This window comes from Vombatus ursinus, unplaced genomic scaffold (assembly GCF_900497805.2).
Source record: "Vombatus ursinus unplaced genomic scaffold, bare-nosed wombat genome assembly UNPS02014786.1, whole genome shotgun sequence".
Classification (NCBI taxonomy): domain Eukaryota; kingdom Metazoa; phylum Chordata; class Mammalia; order Diprotodontia; family Vombatidae; genus Vombatus; species Vombatus ursinus.
Genome location: NW_020954564.1, coordinates 42,118,419 through 42,141,228, shown reverse-complemented (window position 1 = coordinate 42,141,228; position 22,810 = coordinate 42,118,419). Strand labels below are relative to the sequence as shown.

Here is a 22,810-nt window from a genome sequence, read left to right as displayed (position 1 = left end):
ACTTGAACTACACGTGTTTATTATGGACTTACTATGTGCCAAGTGTTGTGCCAAGTGCTTCACAGATATTATATCATATTATTCTTACCCTGGGAAGTAGACACTATTATTTTCATCTCCATTTTACAGTTGAAGAAACTGAAGCAGACAGAGGTTAAGTGACTTGCTCAGGGTCACACAACTTGTAAATATCTGAGGCCAGATTTGAACTCTGGTTTTCCTGACGCTAGGCCTAGTGCTCTAATCATTGAGCCACCTCGCTACTATAGAAACGAACTATGAACATAGAATATTAGAAAATAGAACATGGAATATTAAAGCTAAGAAGCATCTTAAAAGATAAATTGTAAGAGCATAGATTATTACAGTGGAAGTTTCCTTAGAGGTCATCTAGTCCAATTGCCTCACATTTATAAATGGGGAACTGAGGATGGTGATTGGGAAGTGACCTGTTTAAAGTCACTTGAAAGTGGAAAATAAGCAAAAAAAGTCAGACATGAATCCAGAACTCCAGACTCTCAATCCAGGGCATGTCCACTATAACTGCCCTCTTTCTGAGGAGAAAAATAAGTAAAGAAGTTGGGAATGTCATGAGTAGTAGAGACCAGTGCCACTTAAATGTGCTATTCAATTTATCTAAGTTGTCTTCACAGATGATATGTAGAATGTTAGATCCATGAGAGCAGAGACAGGTTTTTTGCTTTGTTTTTAATCCCCAGTTCCTTGTACATTTTTTGCATGTCTCAACCTATGAGTCCATTAGAATGAGGAATTCCTGGTATAGAATGCAATCCAATCCATCAACAAGTATACATTGAGGGCTTACTCTCTGGGGATAAAAGACAAAAATGAGATTGTTCCTGCACATAGAAACATATATCTATTAAAGGAATGAATGGTGATAGGAAAAAGGGTCAAGGGGGTCAAAAGTAGAGGAGAATGTAATATTGAATGACAGGGTCAAGACTAAGAAGGGAGGCAAATGTAGCCAAAGGAGGGACTGTAGCCTAAGAAAGAATGAGAGGTGGAGGGACCGGATGTCACAAGGTGGCTCAAGTAGGTGGAGTTAAGAGGATAAAGATGTGGGGAGAAGTAGGATGGTCAGAGAGGAATTTCAGGAAACTTTTAATTCTTGGACCCTTCTAGGTGATTTTAGGCCCTACCCATCCTCTAATCTCTACCCTTATGCAGATCAGCTACCGCCTAATTTTCAGTTTTAGGTAGCTGCCTGAGCATTCTTGGAGTTTAAGTGATTTGTTCTTGGTAACACAGCTAGTGGGACAGTGAGGTGGCATAGTGGATAGAGCACCAGGCCTGGAGTCAGGAAGACCTGAGTTCAAATCCCATCTCAGACACTTACTAGCTGTGTGACCCTGAGCGAGTCACTTCACCCTGTTTGCCTCAGTTTCCTTATCTGTAAAATGAGCTACAGAAGGAAATGGCAAACCATTCCAGTATCTTTGTCAAGAAAACCCCCAAAGGGGTCACGAAGAGTCAGAAACAACTGAACAACAACAACAACAACAACAAAAATAAAACCACACCCAGTATGCATCATAGAAAAGAACTGAACCCAGGACTTCCTGATTCCAAGGCTAGCCCCCTGATCTGCTATGGTACAGTACCTGTGCATAATAGGCACTTAATAAATGTTTGCTGAATTGAATTACAGCTTCTTTTCATTGTCTTGAGACTGCTCAGAAGATGTGGGAAAAATTATACTTTCTTATGTTTAACTCGGCAAATATGTTACAATGGAATATTTATAAATAGGACCCATATAAACCACGTGACCTTACGCAAATCCTCTCTTAGTCTTTGTCTGTCTGAGTCTCCATTTCTTCATCTGTTAAATGAGGAAAAAAATCTTTGCACTACCTACCTCACAGAGCTTTCATTAGGAAAGTAGTTTGCCAGCATGGTGCCTTATAGAAATGTGAGTTACAAAGGACTTGATCACCAAAGAAGCTTAATTGCCTATTGTGAAAATGAGAAAAGAGAGCCAATAAAAATGTGATTCTTCATTATTTTAAAGTGATATCTTTTGATTTTTATGACTTTGAGACAATGTGTTCAATGAAGGCTGAGTGAATATGGTTTTGGCTTTGACACAAAAGTTAGGTCGAGTGAATTCCAAGAGTAACTGAGCTGTTCGTGTCAGAAACTCTGTTCCTCAAATTTTCTGATGATCTTTCTCCAGATTAAAAACACTGTCACACAATCAGTATGTCCAGAAGGACCTCTTCAGTCATTTTCTCTCTTTGTAGCTCCTCTGGAAAGTTCATAAGTGAAGAAAAGACAGTTCTTCCCCGCTTCCCACTCCTCCTTCTCCTTGAACAAAATTGCCCTGAGGGAGGAGTCCCACCATCTTTGGCACCAGCCCTGAAAGCTTTGAAAAGAAGGCTCCTTTTCCACAGTTTAAACATTCTCCATGGAAACCAGTCATAAGGGCTCCAGCAACCTTTTCATAGAAACTCTGCCCACAACTCCGGGGCCCCTTTTGGGTATGGCTAACAGGAGAGTTTGCATCTGCAAACTGGAGCTAACTGGCTTTTCCACAAATATTTTACTCCAGCTAGAAGAGGCTGAGGTGCCCTACAGGTGTGCCTTTAAATTGCTAATTGGGTAAGGAATGGGGCTGAATCTCATTAGTCAGAGAATTTCCAGTTTGAAATCAAATCCTCACCTCAGAGAGCCCACCCCAACTGTCAGAGAAGCATGGTGTAATTTAAGAGTCAACAACCTTGCCCTTTGACTCTGACACTAAGCATAGAATTCTTGGCCTAGGAACCAGGAAAACTAGGTTCAGCTCTCAGTTCTGCTGCCAAGTAATTGTATGGTACCTGAGAAAAGTCATTTTGCTCCTCTGACCCTCAGTGTTCTCATCTGTGAAATGAATTGATAATAAATGAACTCTAAAGTTCCTTCTCACTCTAATAGGTCTATATTTTACCTTCTAACACTTGGAATCACTTCCAAATCTCACATGCTATGACACATGCTCTAATGTTCTATGCTCTAAGCTTTAGATCCTGGGGCAGTGGCTCCCAACCTGTGAACCATGGATCCCTGGGAGCCTGCAGAGTTACTATAAGGGATTCATCTCAGGAAATGACTAAAACAAATTAGCAAGTAAATATATCTTCTGCAGACTGTCTAAAAATGTCTCTTATGTTCTGTAGACCGAATAATATCTCATGTATAAAACTTTTAAATGTATATTAATGTGATTAATACACTATAAATCAATTCAAAAGTATTACTGAATTAATAGTACTTTTATGTTATATATTTTTTTCCAACCATAGATTTAACAGTGGAAAAGAGCCTTAGATGTCATCTTATCCAACTTTCTCATTTTACATTTGAGGAAAAGGAGACCTAAAGACTTGTCTAAGGTCAAACAGGTAGTATAGTATAGTAGATAGAAAAACTAGGATTTGAATGCAGATCCCTGATTCCAAATTCAGTTCTCTTTCTATTACACCATAATGCCTCCTAACTCAACAGATGGCAATAGTTCAACTACTAGCCTGTGGGGATCTGCAAGATTTATTTTAACATTAAAAAGGGACTTATGCCCCCAAATACCATGAATCACTGTTCTAATGTTCTTCTCAACCATAAATATCCAATGTTCCTATTGTCACTTCCACATTTAACATTCCATTTAAAGTCCCTTCCTGCTTTATTACTTTTCTATAGTCTGATAATAATGAATCAAATTCATTCTTCCTTATAATGAAGTCATTTCGTTAACTACTAGGCCTAAAGAAAACATTTATTTTAACTTCATTTTTCCTTTATAATACTGGTTTACACTTTATGCAATTCTTGCAAGTTAGCAAAGCCTTTCACGTGCACAACAGGACTGTAGTAGACCATTCATGAGTTATTACTCCCATTTTATAGATGAGGGAACTGAGGCACATAGAAGTGAAATTACTTTCCCAGTTTCATGGGGCTATAAGCCAAACTCAAGTCTTCTGACTACAAATCCCATCTAATTTTGCCATATCAGGCTATAGTTTATGAAGAATGAAGGTGAGTTTAAAAGTTCATGGTCAGAAGAAGAGGAAGGTGTTTAGTTTTCCTGAGGTATGCTATCTACTAAAATATTTACTTTCTTATCCAATTTAGCTACAAGCCCAATGGGGAAGAATCATCATCTGGATCTTCCCATGCTGTGATGGACATAGCTTTGCCTACTGGAATTGGTGCAAATAGAGAAGACTTATCTACTGTAAATATCAACAAAATTTCAGTTAAATATTTTTATGGGCCCTAACCTTTATGATGTATTGGATTTAATCTTCTTTTTAATTGTTTTTTAATTCAATTTTATTTATTTTTAGTTTTTCTGCCCTTCTCCACTCCCCATTGAAAAGGCAAGAAAAGCAAAACCCATCACAAATATGTAGTTATACAAAACACATTTCTGCATTAGCCATGTCCCAAAAATAAATTAAGAAAGAAAAAAAGCATAAAATATGCTTAAATTTACACTATTAGTGTTCTTTATCAGGAAGTGGGTAGCAAGTTTCATACTGAGTCCTTTGGAACTGTGGTTGGTTCATGAGTAAATCAATTACCAAGTCTTTAAAAATTGATTATCTTTATAATGTTATAATTTTATAAACTGTTCTCCTGGTTCTGTTGTTCACTTGGGATCAGCTCATATAAGTCTTCTTAGTTTTTTCTGAAACCATCCTCTTCATCATTTATTAGGGCATAATACTATTCCTTGAAATTCATATGTAACTACCTGTTCAGCTATTCCAACTGATGGGCATTCCCTCATTTCCTCATTCTTTGCCACCATAAAAAGTACTACTTTGATTTCATTATGGTATCAGTCAAGTAGCAGTATTACTGGGTTAAAAGGTATATACAGTTTAATAGCCTTTTGAGGCATAGTTCCAAATTGCTTTCTAGAATAGTTGGACTAGTTCATAGCTCCACAAACAGAACATTATTATACTTGTTTTTTCCACATCCTCTTTAGCATTTGTCATACTCTCTTTTTGTCATCTTAGCCAGTCTGATGTGCATTGGAGTTATTTTAATTTGCATTTCTCTAATTATTAGTGATTTAGAACATTTTTTTTCATATAGCTATAGATAGCTTGTATTTCTTCCTCTGAAAACTGCCTGTTTACATTCTTTGATTATCAACTGGGGAATAGTTCTTTTTCTTAAATACTTTGGAAATGAGACCTTTACGATAGAAGCTTACTGTAAACATTCTCCCCAATTTCCTCCTTTCTTTTAATTTTAACTGCATTGGTTTGTGCAAAAACTTTAATTTTATGTAGCCAAAATTATCAATTTTACCTTCTGAGAACCTCACAATCTTTGGTTATGAACTCTTTCCCTATCTGTCGATCTGATGGGTAATTTCTTCCATGCTCTAATAATTTGCTTATGATATCATCTTTACATCTAAATCATGTAGTCATTTTGAGCTTATCTTGGTATACAGTATACATAAAGTATTGGTCTATGCCTACTTTCTGCCAAACTACTTTCCAGCTTTCCCAACAGTTTTTGTGGATCGGTGAATTCTTGCTGGATCTTTGCATTTATCAAACAAACTTTACTATGATCATTTGTTTCTGTAAATTATACACCTAATCTGATTCATTCATCAACCTATCAGCCTCTATTTTATTTTTCCCCTAAATCAAAGCTAGCCTACTTATTATTTGAAAACTGACCAATACAAACAGTCTGAATGTGAAAAAAATCTTAAGTAAGCCCACACAATTAGTCAGGGGTCTTGATGCCAAATTTCAATCAACTGGTTACATTTTCAACATTTTTTTTTGTTCTATTATACTTGCTATTTCTTTTCTTTTTTAAAAAAATCAATTTTATTTTTAATTTCAAATTCTCTTCCACTCCCAACCCACTCCCCACCCATTGAGAAGGCAAGAAATGCAAAACTCATTACAAATATGAAGTCATGCAAAACAAATTTCTTTATTAGTCATGTGCTGAAAAAAAATCTGCATTGTTAGCCCATTAGTTCTCTATCTGAAGATGACAGCATTTTTTGGGTAGGTCATTGTGTTGATCAGTTACTGATTCTTTCATAGTTGATTATTTTTACAATAATGCTGTTACTGTGTAAATTGTTCTCCTGGTTCTGCTCATTTCACTTTGCATCAGTTCATGTAAGTCTTCTCACATCTTTCTGAAACCATCCCCTTTAACATTTCTTACAGTACAATCGCATTCTATCATATTCATATACCATAACTTGTTCAGTCATTCCCCAATTGATAGGCATCCTCTCAGTTTCCAATTTTTTTCCACTACAAAATAAGCTGCTATAAATATTTTTGTATGGATGGATCCTTTTCCTTTTTCTTCAATCTCTTTGGGGGCATAGACCTAATAGAAGGGGTTTGCACAGTTTACTTATTTTCTGGCAAGACACTCCTCTCAGCGTCAGCATTTTCTCTAGTTGTCTCCTATGGCTGGAATGCTCTCCCTCCTCCACTCTGCCTACTGACACCTTCCCCCATTTTCCTTCAAGTCCCAACTAATATCTCATTTTTTACTGGAAACCTTTACCAACCCCTTTTAATTCTAGTGCCTTCACTCTGTTAATTAGTTCCTATTAATTTTATATATAACTTGCTTTGCATAGATTTGCATGCATATTGTCTCCCCCATAAGATCGTAAGCTCTTTGAGGGCACATATTGGTTTTTTTTCTTTGCATCTTTTTATATCCCCAGCACTAGCGTAGTGTCTGGAACATAGTAGGTGCATAATAATTTTTTATTGATTGATTTCCAGAATGACTGGACTAGTTCACAGCTCTACCAACAGTGTACAGTTAGTGTACCCATTTCCCCCACATCCACTTCAGCGTTTGTCATTATCCTTTTTCTGTTATCTTAGCAAATATGATAAGTGAGAAGTGGGACCTCAGAATTGTTTCAATGTGCATTTCTCTGTCAGTGATTTAGAGCATTTTTTTCAAATGACTATTGATAGCTTTTATTTTTTCCCGTTGAAAACTGCCTATTCCTATCCCTTGACCATTTATCAATTAGGGAATGGCTCTTTTTCTCATAAATTTAGCTCCATTCACTATATTTTTGAGAAATGAGATCTTTATCAGAGAAACTTGATGAAAAGTATTTTTTCCAAATTTCTTCATTTTCTTCTAATTTTAGCTGCATTGGTTTGTTTGGGCAAAAATATTTTTAATTTCATGTGATCAAAATTATGCATTTTGCTTCCTGTGAGCCTATTGTTTGGTCATGAACCCTTCCCCTATCTGAAGATCTGACAGATAATTTTTTCCATGTTCAACTAATCTGCTTAAGATATCACCCTCTTTGTCTAAATCATGTACCTATTTTGAGCTTATCTTGGTATGTGGCATGAGATGTTGATTTATGCCCAGTTTCTGCTAGACTACTTTCCAGTTTTCCCAATAGTTTTTGTTGATTAGTGAGTTCATTAGCTGTCCCAATAGTTGGGATATTTGGGTTTATCTAACACTAGTTTACTGTGGTCATTTGCTTTTGTATTTAGTTGTTAGTCATTTTTCAGTTATGTCCAACTCTTCATGACCCTATTTGGGACTTTCTTGGCAAAGATATTGGTGTGGTTTGCCATTTTTTCTCCAGCTCATTTTACAGATAAGAAAACTGAGGCAAAGCAATTTAAGTGACTTACCCAGGGTCACACAGCTAATAAGTTCCTGAGGCCAGATTTGAGCTCAGGAAGATGAGTCTTCCTAACTCCAAGCCCAGTGCTCTTTTTACTGCACCACCTACCTGCCCTTTGCTTCTGTATATTTTATATCTGATCTGTTCCATTATTCAATCCCTTTATTTCTTATCCAGTACTAAGTTGTTTTGATGATTACAGCTTTTAGTATAGTTTGAGATCTGGTACTGCTAAACTCCCTTCCTTCTCATTTTTTTTTCTTTGATTTCCTCTTTTTTTATCTTTTGTTCCTCCAGATGAATATTGTTATGATTTTTTTCTAGCTCTATAAAGTAATTCTTTGGTAGTTTGATTGATATGGCACTGAATTCATTAATTAATTTAGGTAGCATTATCATTTTTATTATTTTGTCTCAACCTATCCAAGAGCAATTCACATTTCCTCTAATTATTTAGATCTGCTTTTGCTCATGTGAAGTGCTTTGTAATTGTGTTCGTATAGTGCCTGTGTGTGTCTTAGCAGATAGATTCCCAAGAATTTTATATTTTATATTTTAAATGGAGTTTCTCTTTTATCTCTTCCTATTGGATTTTGATGGTAATATAAAGAAATGCTGATAATTTGTGTGGGCTTACTTTCGATCCTGCAACTTTGCTGAAGTTAATTGTTTAAATGAGTTGTTTAATTGACCCTCTAAGGTTCTCTAAGTAAACTTTGTATCATCTATAGTAAGTGATGTTTTGTCTCCTCTTTGCCTAGGCTTATTCTTTCGATTTCTTTTTTTTTTAAATCTGTTGCTATAACTAGTATTTATGGTACAATATTGAATAGTAATGGTGCTATGGACATCCTGTTTCACCCCTGATCTTACTGGAAAAGCTTCTAGTTTATTCCCATTACGATAATACTTGCTTTTGGTCTTATGTAGATACGACTTATTTTAAGGAAATCTGCATTTATTTCAATGCTTTCCAGTGTTTTTAATAGGAATGGGTATTGTATTTGTCAAAAGTGTTTTTTCATCTGTTGAAATAATAATATGATTTTTGTTGATTTTGTTATTGAAATATTCAATTATGCTTAAAGTTTCCCAAATATTGAACCCCCTTCATTCTTGATATAAATCCAGTCTGGTCATAATGTATGGTCTTTCTGATATATTGCTGCACTCTCCTCACTAATATTTTGTTTTAAATTTTTGCATCAAAAGTTTGTAGAGAGATTAATTTATATTTTTTTCTCTGTTTTGACACTCTCTGGTTTAGATATCAAGACCATATTTGAGTCATAGAAGAATTTGGTAGGATCCCTTCTTTACTTCTTTTTTCAAACAGTTTAGGTAGTATTAGAATTAATTGGTTAGTTGTGTTTTTTTTTAATGTTTGATAGAATTCACTTTAAAATGCATCTAGTCCTAGAATTTTTTTTTTCCTTTGGGCATTCATTTATGGCTCATTCAATTTCTTTTTCTAAGATAGGATTATTAAATATCCTACTTCTTATTTTATTAATTTGGACAATTTATATTTTTGTAAATATTAACTAATTTCATTTAGATTTTCAGAGGGTTTGGGGGGCATAGAGTTGAGTAAAATAGTTCCTAATAATTGCCTTTACTTCTTCATTGGTTGTGAATTGCTTTTTTCATTGTTTTATACCAATAGATTAATTTTCTTCTTTCTTTTTTCTTAATGAAATTAGCTAATAGCTTATCTTTTTTTTAAATCTCCTACTTTTATTTATTATTTCAATTTTTAAATTTTCAGTTTTGTAAGTTCATTTTGATATTCAAGATTTCTATTTCAGTGTTTATTTGATTTTTTTTAATTTGTTGAATGTTTAGGGGCTTTTAAAAAATTACATATCCAATTTATTGATCTGCTTTTTTTTTTAATTGATGAAAGAGTTTCGATATATAAAATTTCCCCTAAATACTGCTTTAGTTGCATCCCACAAATTTTAGTATGTTGTCTCATTGTTGTCATTATCTTTAATGAAATGGTTGCTCATTTGTATAATTGTTCTTTGATCAATCCATTCTTTAGGATTAAGTTATTTAGTTTTCAATTAATTTTTAATGGTTTTAATGTTTGATTGTTTTAAACGACCTTTATTTGAGTGTAATTTTATTGCATTATGGTAGGGAAAAGATTCATTGAATATTTCTGCTTTTCTGCATTTGGTTGTGAGACTTTTATGCCCTAATATGTGGTCAATTTTTATGAAGGTGCCATACACAATTGTGAATAGGTATATTCCTTTCTATTCCCTTTTAATATTCTCCAGAGGTCTAACATATCTAAGTTTTCTAAAATTCTCTTCAAGTCCTTAACTTCTTTCTTGTTTATTTTTGGTTCAATTTATTTAGGTCCAAGACAGGTAAGTTGAGATCCCCTACTATTATAATTTTATTGTTTCTTCTTCTAACTCATTTAACTTTTCCTTTAAGAATTTAGATAATATGCCATTTACTGCATATATGTTTAGTATTGATATGGTACCTTTTAGCAAAATGTAGCTTCCCTGTTTAGCTTTTTTGATTAAGTTTATTTTTGCTTTGTCTGAGATCACAATTTGTATTCCTGCGTGTTTTACTTCAGTTGAAGCATAATAATTCTGCTCCAGCCCCTTATTTTAACTCTATGTATATCCTTCTGTTTCAAGTGTGTTTCTTGTAAACACGATATTGTTGAATTCTGGTTTCTAATGCATTCTACTATCTGTTTCCATTTTATGGGAAAAATTCATCACATTCACATTCACAGTTATGATTACTAACTGTGTACTTCTCTCCCTTATCCTTCTCTTTTCCCTTTGTCCCTCCTTTAAGAGTTTAGTGGCTTCTGACTAATACCTCCCATAATCTACCCTCTCTGTTACTCATCTCTCTTCTCTTACCTCCTTTCCTATTTCTTTGTTGGGTAAGATGTATTTCTGCACCCACCTGTGTGTATGTGTATTTTTCCTTCCTTTAACCAGTTCAGATGAGAGTGAAGTTCAAGTGTTATCCACCATATCCTATTGACCCCTCTTTTTTGTCTAACTTCTCTTTACTCACTTCATTTATGTGAGATATTTTTCCCCATTTTCTTTTCCCTTCAAACCTCTCTGAGTGCATTCCTCTTCTTCACCTATATTCCTTTCTTTTTTGAGATAATCCAAACCAAAACAGAGTCACACCCAGGGCCTCTGTCTAACTAGACATCCTCTATGACCCCTTGTTGATTATGAAGTTCTGAGTATCACCTTCCCATATAAGATGTAAACAGTTTAACCTTCTTTTAGTCCCTTATGATTTCTCATGCATATTTACTTTTTCATGCTTCTCTTTACACCTGTGGTTGTATGTCAAATTTTCTACTCAGCTATGGTCTTTTCATCAGGAACGCTTGTAAGTCCTCTATTTTGTTAAAAATTCATTTTTTGCTTGTAGTATTATACTCAGTTTTGCTGAATAGGTTATTCTTAATTGTAAGCCTACCTCCTTTGTGTTCTACAATATTATATTTCAAGTTCTCTGCTCCTTTATCATAGTAGTTGCTAAATCTTCTACGATCCTGATTGTGGCTCCCTGGTACTTGAATTCTTATTTTCTGGCTGCTTACAATATTTTTTTCTTAAGCTGGGAGCTCTTGATTTTTGACTGAGAGTTAATTATACTGTATATATTATTTCTTAGAGTTTTCGTTTGGGGGATTCTTTCAGAAGATAACTGGTAGATTTCTTCATTTTCTACTTTGCCCTCTAATTCTAAGATACCTGAACAGTTTTCTTTTATGATTTCCTGAAATATGATGGCTGAGTTCTTTTTTTTTTTCATCCATGGCTTTCAGGTAGTCCAATTAACTTTTTTTAATTTTTCGGTCAGGCAATTGGGGTTAAGTGACTTGCCCAGAGTCACACAGTTAGTGAGTGTTATATGACTGAGGCTCGATTTGAACTCAGGTCCTCCTGACTCCAAGGGTTAACACTCCATCCACTTCAATACCTAGCTGCCTCAGTCCAATTAACTCTAAAATTATTTCTCTTCAATCTGTTTTTCCTATGAGATATTTCACATATTTTTCTATTTCTTTAGTCTTTTGACTTTATCTTATTATTTTTTGATGTCTCATAGACTCATTACCTTCCATTTGGCCAATTCTAATTTTCAAAGAGTTATTTTCTGCAGTAAGATTTAGTACCTATTTTTCTAAGCTATTAATTCTCTTTTCATGTCTTTCTTCCCTAGTTCTTGTCTCTTTTCTCATTCTTTCCTCTACTGCTCTTATTTATTGTTTAAGTAATTGTTAGTTCCTTCTTTTAGTCTTGCTTTAAATCTTCTAGGAATTCTTGTTCAACTTGTGTCCAAGTTGTATTGATCTATGAGATTTTGCTTCAGATTTTTTTTCAAGTCATTCTCTTCTTCTGCATTTGTGTCTTGAGCTTCCCTGTCACCAAAATAGCTCTTTACATTTGTGTTCTCTTTTAGTTTGCTCATTCTTCTAGCCTATATTTTGACTTCAGACTTTGTACACTTCTGGAGGGTGGGGGATGTCTGGCCTGTATACCCTTCTGCAGCTTTCGCAGCTCTGGTTTGGGGCTTGCGAGATTTCAGTGCTCCCAAAGTGGCAGGATTTGAGGGAAGTTCTGTTTACTGCCCTTCTGGTGTGAAATCTGCAAGTTCCTGACCCATATTTGAGTCTATTGCCTTTTTTGTGGTTGGGAATTTCAGCAGACTCTTGTTTGACTCAGTCACTATTGGCCTGCTGAGAGACTGTGCAGGTTCAGAGTTGTTGAACTGCTGGCTCCCCTTTGGTCTGAGACTCTGTTCTGTGGTCCAGGCATCAGAGCCATGCAGCTACTATTTGCTTCCCAGAACTTCTTCTGTGCTCAGAACACAGCTAAAGCCAATGCTTCCAACCACTCTCTACTGGTTGGTGGGTGCTTGCTTAGGGATCCTCAGACATCTCTTCCTGGTGTCGCGTCTCAGCTAACTCTCAGCCCCTGGCCACTGGAATGCTCTACACCATGCGCACTCAGGGTCAGACCTCCTTCCCAGAGTTCACCTCTTTGTCCATCTCCCTAAGCCTCCATGGGCTGAAAGAAGTGACTCACCATGACTTTTTTTTGGCTTTCCTGATCAGAATTCAGTCTGGTACATTCTTTAAAACTGGAGAACTAGACTCTAATGCTTCTTCTCACTCCATCATTTTGGCTCCACCTTTTAAATTGTTTTTAAAGATGCATGTTGTTTCTTAGAATTTCAGTACTTGGGTGTAGCCCCATATAAAATTGCCCTGACCAACATTATTTCACCATAATTGTTAATACATTATAACCAAAACCTCACTGTACAGTTGCAATACGTGATGTTATTTGGCCAATCACCCTCTCATAATACTGTTCCTGTGGAAGTAGGTTGTCCCACAAAATTGTTTCACCTTGTTTTCCTGGAACCAATTAAAGATGATAGAGAGCTCTGTTCCATAAAGCTGGTTGAAATTTGCTATCCAGGGCAGAATTCCATCTTAGATCAGATTGTTTTTATGGACAGCCTGCATGCCTAGTATGTAAAGATCTGTGGAATTTTGCATGTGTAAATATAATGGGACTTTTTCAAAATCCTTAAGGAAAAGATGTATAGCTCTCCATCTCCTTTAAAAGTTAGATTCTATAGTGCTTTAAGGTTTATGAATACTTTACAAATGTTGTCTTATTTGTTCCTGACAACAACCCCTAGGAGGTAAATGCTTTCCTTGTCCTCATTTAAGTGGCTTGCCCAGGGCTACGCAGCTAGTAACTGTCTAAGGCAGGATTTGACTTCAAATCCAGTACTCTATCCACTGCACCATATTGTTGTCCTATAATTACTGTACCATGGTAATATGAAGAAGTAAAAGAAAGATAAAATTAAATTTGTCATTTTCCTTTCTTCCTTAGCTCACCAATGGGGTTGATCGACTATTAACAAGTTACCAAATCAAAGATGGGCATGTAATTCTGCAGCTGAATTCAGTAAGTCCTTCATTTATTTTTTATTACTGTGATTAAATATAAATTCAGCCTAAGAAAGCTATTTGATGAAGTTAAATTTTCTATGTGGTTTCCTTAAAATTTTAAACTTGTTAAACAGATTCCTTCTGATGAGTTCCTTTGTGTTCGATTCCGGATCTTCGAGCTCTTTTGGGTTGGACTCCGTAGTCCTGCTACATTCTCGGTATATGAATACCATAGACCAGGTACTCACTTCTACTAAAAGTTTAAAATTTCCACAAAGGTATTCTTTGTAGTAACATAACATAGAATGTGATAGCTAAAGAAATCATTAGAACAGAGAACGTGAGATCTAGTAGGGATTCTCAAGAGCTACTCCCTACCCTTATGTAACAGACAGGGCAATTAAAGCCAAAAGTGGTATGTGACTTGTCCAAGGTCTCATGAGGAGCTGGGGGAGTGCTAACACCAATGTCTTTATCTCCTAATTCCTCCTAATCCCTTGTTCGGTCCACTATATGACACCAATTCTCTTCAAATCAACCATCCCTAAGAATGAAGCTGATGACATTTGTTTTGTGTATTACCTCTACTCAGAGGCTGCTTCTCCACATTATGATTTCCTTTTTCCTCTCTATACCAGGATTCTCCCACTACTGGGCCCCTCCTAGGCCTTCTGACTCCAAGTTGTGTGCTGGACTTGGCATCTATTTTTCTATACTTTCCACCAACCCAAACTAATTTGCCCTATGTCCCATTCCTCTAGCAATTATAGTTGGAAATTGATACAACAAGCTAAGCCCCTGCTACTGTGTTAATAGCTGGTAAAGATGGAATGCTTTACTCCTCTGGGAAGGTATTTGTATTTTTGTAGGGAAGTTATGGAGAAAAAAAAACAAGCAAATGAATGAATCTTTAATAGTGTAACTGTAAGCACTGAGCCAACCTGGTGATGGATGTATTTGGGGGCAAGAGAAGCTTTCTTGGCATTCTCAAGAAATGCTTGTTAAAAAAAAAATGCTTGTTGATGTCTGCCTAGTCTTTCATAGTGCCAAAAATTCTCTCTTTCTACACACACACACACATATACACACATACACACACATGTCATTACGTTCCAACAATCATCTCAATACTTAGCATTCTCTAGCATAGAAATGAGCAAGAAGTGGAAAGAGTTCACTCATATGTCTATTCTAGGGCTCCCTCGCCTTGGTGGCTGGGAAATAGCCATGGTCTAATGATAAAACAGGAAGGACTAGGCTTCCTTTCACCCCATGAAAAACAATGATGCATTTCCTAGCCCATTCCACTTATTTCAACTTTAAAACATTGTCATCTAATATCCTCAGAGGTCTTGTCTCCAGGGCTATCACCATGCTAGGACATGTGGGGGATTGTGCCCCATAGGAGAATCCCAAATCTCAGTTGTAATCTGCCAACTTTCTACCTCCTCCACCCCTTCCTCATCCCTACTCAGTTTCTTACTTTTTATTTACCTAGGAAGAACCCCATAGGATTTCACCAAATCCAGGATAGCCTTGGGGATTTGGGCCACATATAGCTTTGGTCCTAAGGGGCCAAAGGGACTTTCTGATTGCCCTCCTTTTAATTCTATATATCTAATCAACCCTGTTTAGTCTTATTTCCAATCTCATTTTCATCCTTGTAGTATCTTCTCATTATACATTGTGACCCTAAATATCAATCTGCTTGGACATTCAATGCCCCTTACCCCTTTCAGACCCAAGACATTGTTGAGGGTTTTTCTAAGATGGTAAAAAAAAAGAAAAGAAATCAGAATACTTAACAGTTAATTGAACAGTTAGTTGGTTCTAAACTTCCTAATCTAAAATAGTCTCATCTCAGATACTACTCCATTCTTCTTCTAAGCTTCATGCCATAAACCTCCTTCTTTCTGAGATATTCCCCCATTTCCTTAGCTTTGCCCTTTTTCTTTGAGAAGACAATGGCACACTGATTACCGCATTAACATCTGTCCCACCCATAAGGGTTATAATAATTGTTCACATTTCCATAGTGTTTTAAGATTCACAAAGCACTTTCTTCACACTAATCCAATAAGACAGTTAGTACCAGTATTTTTATCCTCATTTTGCAGATGAATTTGAGGTTCAAAGAGATTAAGTGATTTACCCAGGATTATACAGCTAATGCTGGAACCAGCATTCAAACCAGTCTCTCCTGTCTACAAAGCTAAGACTCCTTCCTTTAAATCATGCTTCCAGCAAGGTTTCAATATTCATGTCCCAGAGGATAAAAATGGCAAATGACTTTCATCTATGTTTATACAACTTTGTAGGAATATATTGGAATCAGCTTGTAATGGCCCACAGAGACAATTGTTCAATTTTCATTGTGAGCATTCATACTTCACAAATCAGCAAACACTACAAATCAGGGCTTGATTTAGTGTTTTGTTGATTGTTTTGACTTCAGAAAGTGATGGGAAAAGTGTTAACATTACAGATTAAACTTAAAAGTAGGTGATACATAATTTTTTTGGAGACTTGGTTTTTAAACATTTACCAGCATACCAATGAGAAAAACCATGTCACCATAGGAACTTAGACTATTTCCTGGGCCCCTAAATTACAAAAGTCTTCTTGTACCCCTATCTTTCCCTCTATGATTTCATGGGAAGAAACTCAAACAGGTAAACTATGTTAAACATTTGAAATCCTTTCCTTATTATCTTGACAATTTTTTCTTTGCTTCAGATAAACAATGCACTACATTTTATAGCCTTTTCCCGAGCAAACTGGAAAAAGTATGTGAAGGATCAACCTGCGGTTGTGTGGAAGGTAAATTCTACTTAAAGTGCTTATTTTTGTGTATATTAAGGAAGAGAAAAGGAAGGGAATAAGCATTTATATAGGGCCTACTATGTGCCAAGCACTAGTCTATGCACTTTTTTTCATGTATAAGTGTAATTATTTATTTTAAAATTTATTTTATTTTTAATTTATGGAATAAAGCATTTCCGTAACACAGTAGAACAAAAAAGATGATTGCGCATGAAACCGTAAATTTATTATGAACAGCTTGCTATTCTTTTAAAATACATAATAAAGTTATTTTGTAAATTTCTTTTTTTCCCTTTTTTCATTCCCTTCCTCCTTCTCTGCCCTAGGATTGGCTACCATTAGACACAAATAGGTATATATATATATATATATATATATATATATAATTATTTTACATACACTTCTCTTTATCAGTTCTTTCTCTAGATGCAGATAGCATCTTTCTTCATATGTCCTTTTTTTTTTTTTTTTTTTGGGTAGGCAATGGGGTTAAGTGACTTGCCCAGGGTCACACAGCTAGTAAGTGTTATGTGTCTGAGGCCGTATTTGAACTCAGGTACTCCTGAATCCAGGGCCGGTGCTCTATTCACTGTGTCACCTAGCTGCCCCTTGTCCTTTATTTTTAATTTGTTTATTTATAATAGTCAAAATGATTTGTTGTTCAAAGTCATTCTTAAAACAATATTGCTGTTATTGTATACAGTGTTCTCTTGGTTCTATTCACTTTGCCCTTCACCATTTCATGCAAGTCTTTCCATGCCTTTCTAAAATCATTGAGTCCATCATTTCTTACAGCACAGTAGTATTCCATCATAACCATATACCACAACTTGTTTAGCCATTCCCCCCGCCCAGTTGATGGGGATCCCTGCAATTTCCAGTCCTTTGCCACCACAGAGAGCTATCTTTGTAAACTTTGTAAACTGAGGTTTAAGACTATGTGCATAAGATTCTCCTCATTCGTGGAGGATAATTACTCAGTACTCCATGTCTGTGTAAGAGACGTTTGGGAGAGGAGAGATTCTGGTTCTTCTGGCCTCTGACTCTCTTAATGATTGTGATCCTTTTCAACTATTCAGACACTACTAGTGTGCAATTTAACCAAGCTTTCCTCAAAGGCATGGACACTGGTAAAGAGCTGAAATATTTTTTCTTCCACAATGTCATTTCCTGACCCCTAACCCTTACTCTCCTGCACATACTCTGTGATCCATCTACACAATGCTCTCCCCCTTCCTATTTGCTTCTCAGCTTCCCCGGTTTTCTTCCAGACTCCTCTCAAAGCTCACTTTCTATAGGAGGCTTTTTTTTCATTTCCTCATCTGCTAGTGCCTTCCCTCTGCAATTACTGTTCATGCCCACTGTATGTATTTTCAATGTACCTAGTTATTTGCATGTTGTCTATCTTACAGAATGTGAGCTCCTTGAGAGCAGAGACTGTTTTTGCATTTCTTTGTGTTCTCAGCACTTAACATAGGCCTGGTACATAGTAAGTCCTTAATAAAGGCCTATTGACTAATTGGCTCCTGCTATTTGGTTAGGCTGTTTCCTTCTTTTTATATTATAACATTTAGTTCTTTGAAATATATGACTTTGAACCAAATTATCAATCAAATAATTCATTCAAAAACCCTTCAGTCCCTACAATTGTATGCAAGGTTATGTTAGCCCTCCCCCGCCCAGGAAAGATATAAAGATAAGACAAAGTCCCTTTGCCCTCAAGGAATTTATAGTTCAGTAAGGGAGATAAATCTATGCCCAAATAACTATTATACAAAGTAGAATATGACAAATATATGAGGGGCATGAAGTGGTATATATTCAGATGGGGAGAGGTCAGTTCTAGTCTGTGAGATCCAGTGAAGCTTCACAGAGGAGTATGATTTGAGCTGGGCCTTGATGAATAAGTAGGATTTCAACAGATAGGGAAGGGGATAGGCATTCCAGGTATAGGAAGCACTATGAACAAAGGTGTAGCAACAGGAAAATATGTTGTGTGTTTGGGGTTAGCAGCTGGTCCAGTTTGATTGGCGTATAAAGGACATGATTGGAAGTAGTGAGAAATGAACCTAGAAAGAGAGGATGGAGTCATATTGGGGAGGGCCTTCAATTCTAGGTTGAACGTGGGGACTCCAATGCAATGGACCAATAGGTAACCCTGAAAGTTATCTACCTTCTAGGCCAGCACAACAAAAGCTTATGAAGTGCCTACTGTGTGGAAGGCACGGGACCAGGCCCATGCAATGGCCACTTCTACTAATGAGATAGCTACTTGCTCCTTCAGAAATGCTCTACTATATTGGGGTGGGAGCTCAGGAATTGAGGGATACCAAAATTATATTGACTTGAACATGAGCCCATGGGGAAGCCCTGTTCTCTTGCAAAGAGCTTGTGATGTTATTACCTCATACTGACTCTATATATTTCTTGAAAAAAACCAACAACAACCAAAAAACCACACCAACAGCAGATTGTGGGCAAATGAAGAAAAAGTTAGACTTAACAATCTCTGCAGATGCCAGAAAGGAAGCAGCTTGCCAAGAAGACATTGCATATGGTAAGTCTGAGCAATAACTCACATTTCTATAACGCTTTGCCTACATGATCTCATTTTATCCTCAAAACCGCTCTGTTAAGTAGGTAGTACAAGTGTTATCAAACCCATGATATGGTTCTAATGGCATACATTTCTGTCGTTCTTTCCTTATGACAACTTTATAAGTCAGACAATGAAAATGTAATATGGCCCCATTTTACAGATGAGGAAACAGAAAACTCAAGAGTGGTGAAATAACTTCTCTAAGACACCAAAGCCAGTAAGAACTAGGATTTAAACTCAGGCATTCTAACTGAAATCCCACAGCCCTTTACGCTAAGGCATGTTACCCAGTCTACTTACTCTCCTGTGAAAATCAAGCTTAAGAATGCAAAATTTAGAAGGACATTTAGAAGGACACAAAATTAAGTACAGAGATTATATTCTATGTGTTCTTTTTGAAGGAAAGGCCATCATTTCCCAATTGTGTGTCCTTCAGTGCAGAAATGTGATTTTCATTACTAGTTATAAGACTGACATGCATGCACAACTAAGACACTTTACCCCACTGAATTCCTTTGGATTGCAAAGATGAAAATATATTCCAAGAGAGCTTTTCAGAAACCACAGAGAAACAATGTTTGGGGAATGTGTGCTGCCCACTAATTCAGAAGGGGCAAAGGCAACTCGGGAATTTCAATTAAAAAAAAAAAAAACTTCAAACATAAAAAGTAAAAAAAAAAAAAAGATCAGTAAATAGATCTCATACACATTTGTAAAGAAAACTGCTTAGTTTCATTCCTCTCTCCTGCCCCGAAGGTCTGGTGTATTTTAATGTGCATTTTAATGGAAGAATGGCATTTAGACTGGATTTTTACATAGATGTACAACATGGGTGGTTTATAGTTGCTTTTATTTGTTCTTCTTGCACCAGTAGGAAGGGGATTGTCCTAGCCTAAAAATGTGAGAGTGTGAAGGTTCTTTAGAATATAAAATTTTGGGCCACAGAATTTATGAGTTTTTAAAGGCTTGTAGTGTCCAGCTAATCCAAACCCCTCATTTTACAGTGAGAACACACAAGTAGTTAGTAGCAGAACCACAACTAGAACCTGCTCTTAGTGTCCTTTCTTTGAAGCTGCACTGCCTCAGATACTGTGCTTAGCAAAGATCCTTTGCAGACTTTTAAATAAGTTGAAACTTGGGCGGGGGGATGTTGTCTTATTGTAGCAGTTACTTTTCTCAATCTATTTTAGCAACAGATGATCTCTTAAATATTGGCTATATAGTTTAGACCAAAAGGAAGAAAATCCAATGTGGATTTATATGACTTGGTCAATTTTTTTCTAGAGACAGCAGATTCACAACAAAAACAGAATTTAATTACTCCCAAAACAGAATTTAATTACTCCCTTTCCCCTCACTAGCAATGGAAACATTTCCTGCTCCTCACTCTCTACATTCTCACCCTTCCCATGCTCACCATAAAGAGAAATGGTCTGAAATCCAGAAGCTCCATAGATTTGTTGGACATATAAAAGTATAGAACCGAGACATACCTCAGATCATGGAATGTTAGAACTAGAAGGCACCACCTAGTATAATAGAGGAGAAAACTGAGGCCCTCTCAGCAATGGGTTTGCATATTCTTTATTTTTTTTTTAATTTAAAAAATTTTTTTATTTTATTTTTCTCAATTACATGTAAACAAAATGTTTAATATTATTTTTAAAAAATTTTGAGTTTCAGATTCTGTCCCTCCCTCCTTTCCCTCTTGTTTACTTGAGAAGGCAAGTAATTTGATATAGATTATAATGTGCTGTCATTGCATATCCTTTAGATGTAGTGCTTTTAAACTTCACAATACCAGATGTGTCTTTATGTTGTCTTTATATTTCTGATCCTAGAAAATCTAGAAAAAAGGTACTTGAAATTAATGAAACCATTACTCTAATTAGTCCAAGCTAAGATTTACAAAAAAGGTAAGGGAATCCCCAATAGAGTTGCACGTGTGTGTGTATATGTGTGTGTGCCTGTATGTGTGCGTGCATGCATATGCATGTTGGAGACTGACTCTCCCCATCTCACCTAGACTGATGGAAGCCTGCTGACCAGCATGGAAACTTTGACCTGTTTTATTTCTGATCTGGGCTAGTTCCTTTCCCTTTAGGCATCCTGGTGCCCCTCTTCTCCTGGGAACTCACCATTTTGGTACTGAATTTGATGCAGATACCTGATCAGCTTTGGTTCTTTTGCAGCTCAGAACTCCTGAGCTCAAGCAATCCACTAGCCTCAGCTTCCTGAGTAGCAGGAATTGGCAGCTGGGTGGCACAGTGGATAGAGTGTGGGGCCTGGAATGAGGAGGACCTGAGTTCAAATCCAGTTTCAGACACTTACTGGCTGTGTGATCCTGGGCAAATAACTAAACCCTGTTTGCTTCAGTTTCCTCATCTGTAAAGTGAGCTGGAGAAGGAAATGGCAAACCACTCTAGTATCTTTGCCAAGAAAACTCCAAATGAGGTCATGAAGAGTTGGACGCCACTGAACTACAAGCAGCTACTATGTGTGGCTAAAGTGGTATTTTAAGAGCATGAGAAATATGTCCATGGCCTTTAAAATAAATCAATTTAATTTTCTCCCAAAACAAAGTATTATCAGTTTTATAATTATCCTAGCTTACAGGCAATTAAGATATCTTAGGATTTGAAAAAAAAAAACCTTACTAAACTTGTATAATGATATATTGTTGCTGTATCAGAGTAAGTGTCTTGACTGTTGTTTTCTTTTTTAGCTTATAAAGTCAAGATTTCATCCGTCACTCAAGAAAATAGTTTTGTTAAGTACACTGCAACCCTTCTGGATATCTACAAGACTGGTGAGAACATATTCATTCACGCAATAAATGTCTGCTGAGTACTTGCTACACTTCTCTGCCACAGCTAGGGTTGTACTCCTTTAGCTGAAAGATACAACTGAGTTTAGCACCTGGCTCAACAGTTGGATAAAAATGCAAGCTACCAGATGATGAGTTTCCCCGCCTGCCCCCATCCTTCACCCTGCTCTGCTCCATCTCTCCATCAGCAACCTTCCCAGCAGGAAACCTGGGATTTCCCTCTATCCCCACCTCTATGGTGGTGATGTGCCCAGGTACATCTTGGAATGCTTGCCCCATGTGTCAGAACTCCTAGTTACCATTCTACTTCTCAGTGTAGAGAAATCACTTGGAGATTTGTAAAGAAACATAAGAAACTAAATAGGATCACAGATTTTAAGCTAGAAGGGACCTTCCAGATCAGTTGGTCCAAACTCCCTTCCTTCCCCCCATTTCATAGATGAGGATCCTGAGGCCTGTAGAGGGGAAACAACTGGACCAAAATCACAGGGGTGAAAACAGCAGAGCTGACATTCAAATTGGGCTCCAGTACACTTTCCACTGTATCATGAGACCTCCCTGCCCTTAAGGAACTGATAGACTAGTGGGGGAGATGAGATGGAGAACAAAGAATTTTAAAAGAGAAGAATGTGTCAGCCTCATAGGAAAGATAGAAATAGAGTGCTCTGTTAGTGCCGAAGGAGAAAACACCTGGCCCCTGAGAAATCAAGGAAGGATTCATGAAGGGGTTAAGATTTGGGCTGGTTCTTGATGTGCCAACTCAAAGGTTCCCAGAGGGCTCATTGATTTAGAGATGGGACTCCCTTAGAGGTCACCTAGTCCGATTCTGGCATTTCACAAGTGAGGAAACTGAAACTAAGAGGGATTAAGTAGCAGATAGGCTGTGAA

The 22,810-nt window shown here is 36.6% G+C and overlaps 1 protein-coding gene across 1 annotated transcript in view; it reads left to right on the top strand.

The window, feature by feature from the left end:
- The window catches only part of LOC114047344 (complement C5-like), a 120,548-nt gene that overhangs the window by 92,302 nt on the left and 5,436 nt on the right, over nt 1-22,810 (top strand). Inside the window, exons 34-39 of the mRNA XM_027868145.1 lie at nt 4,141-4,243; nt 13,615-13,689; nt 13,808-13,913; nt 16,410-16,493; nt 18,964-19,053; nt 21,821-21,904. Of these exons, the coding sequence (XP_027723946.1) occupies nt 4,141-4,243; nt 13,615-13,689; nt 13,808-13,913; nt 16,410-16,493; nt 18,964-19,053; nt 21,821-21,904 (542 nt within the window). The remainder of the gene's footprint in view (nt 1-4,140; nt 4,244-13,614; nt 13,690-13,807; nt 13,914-16,409; nt 16,494-18,963; nt 19,054-21,820; nt 21,905-22,810) is intronic.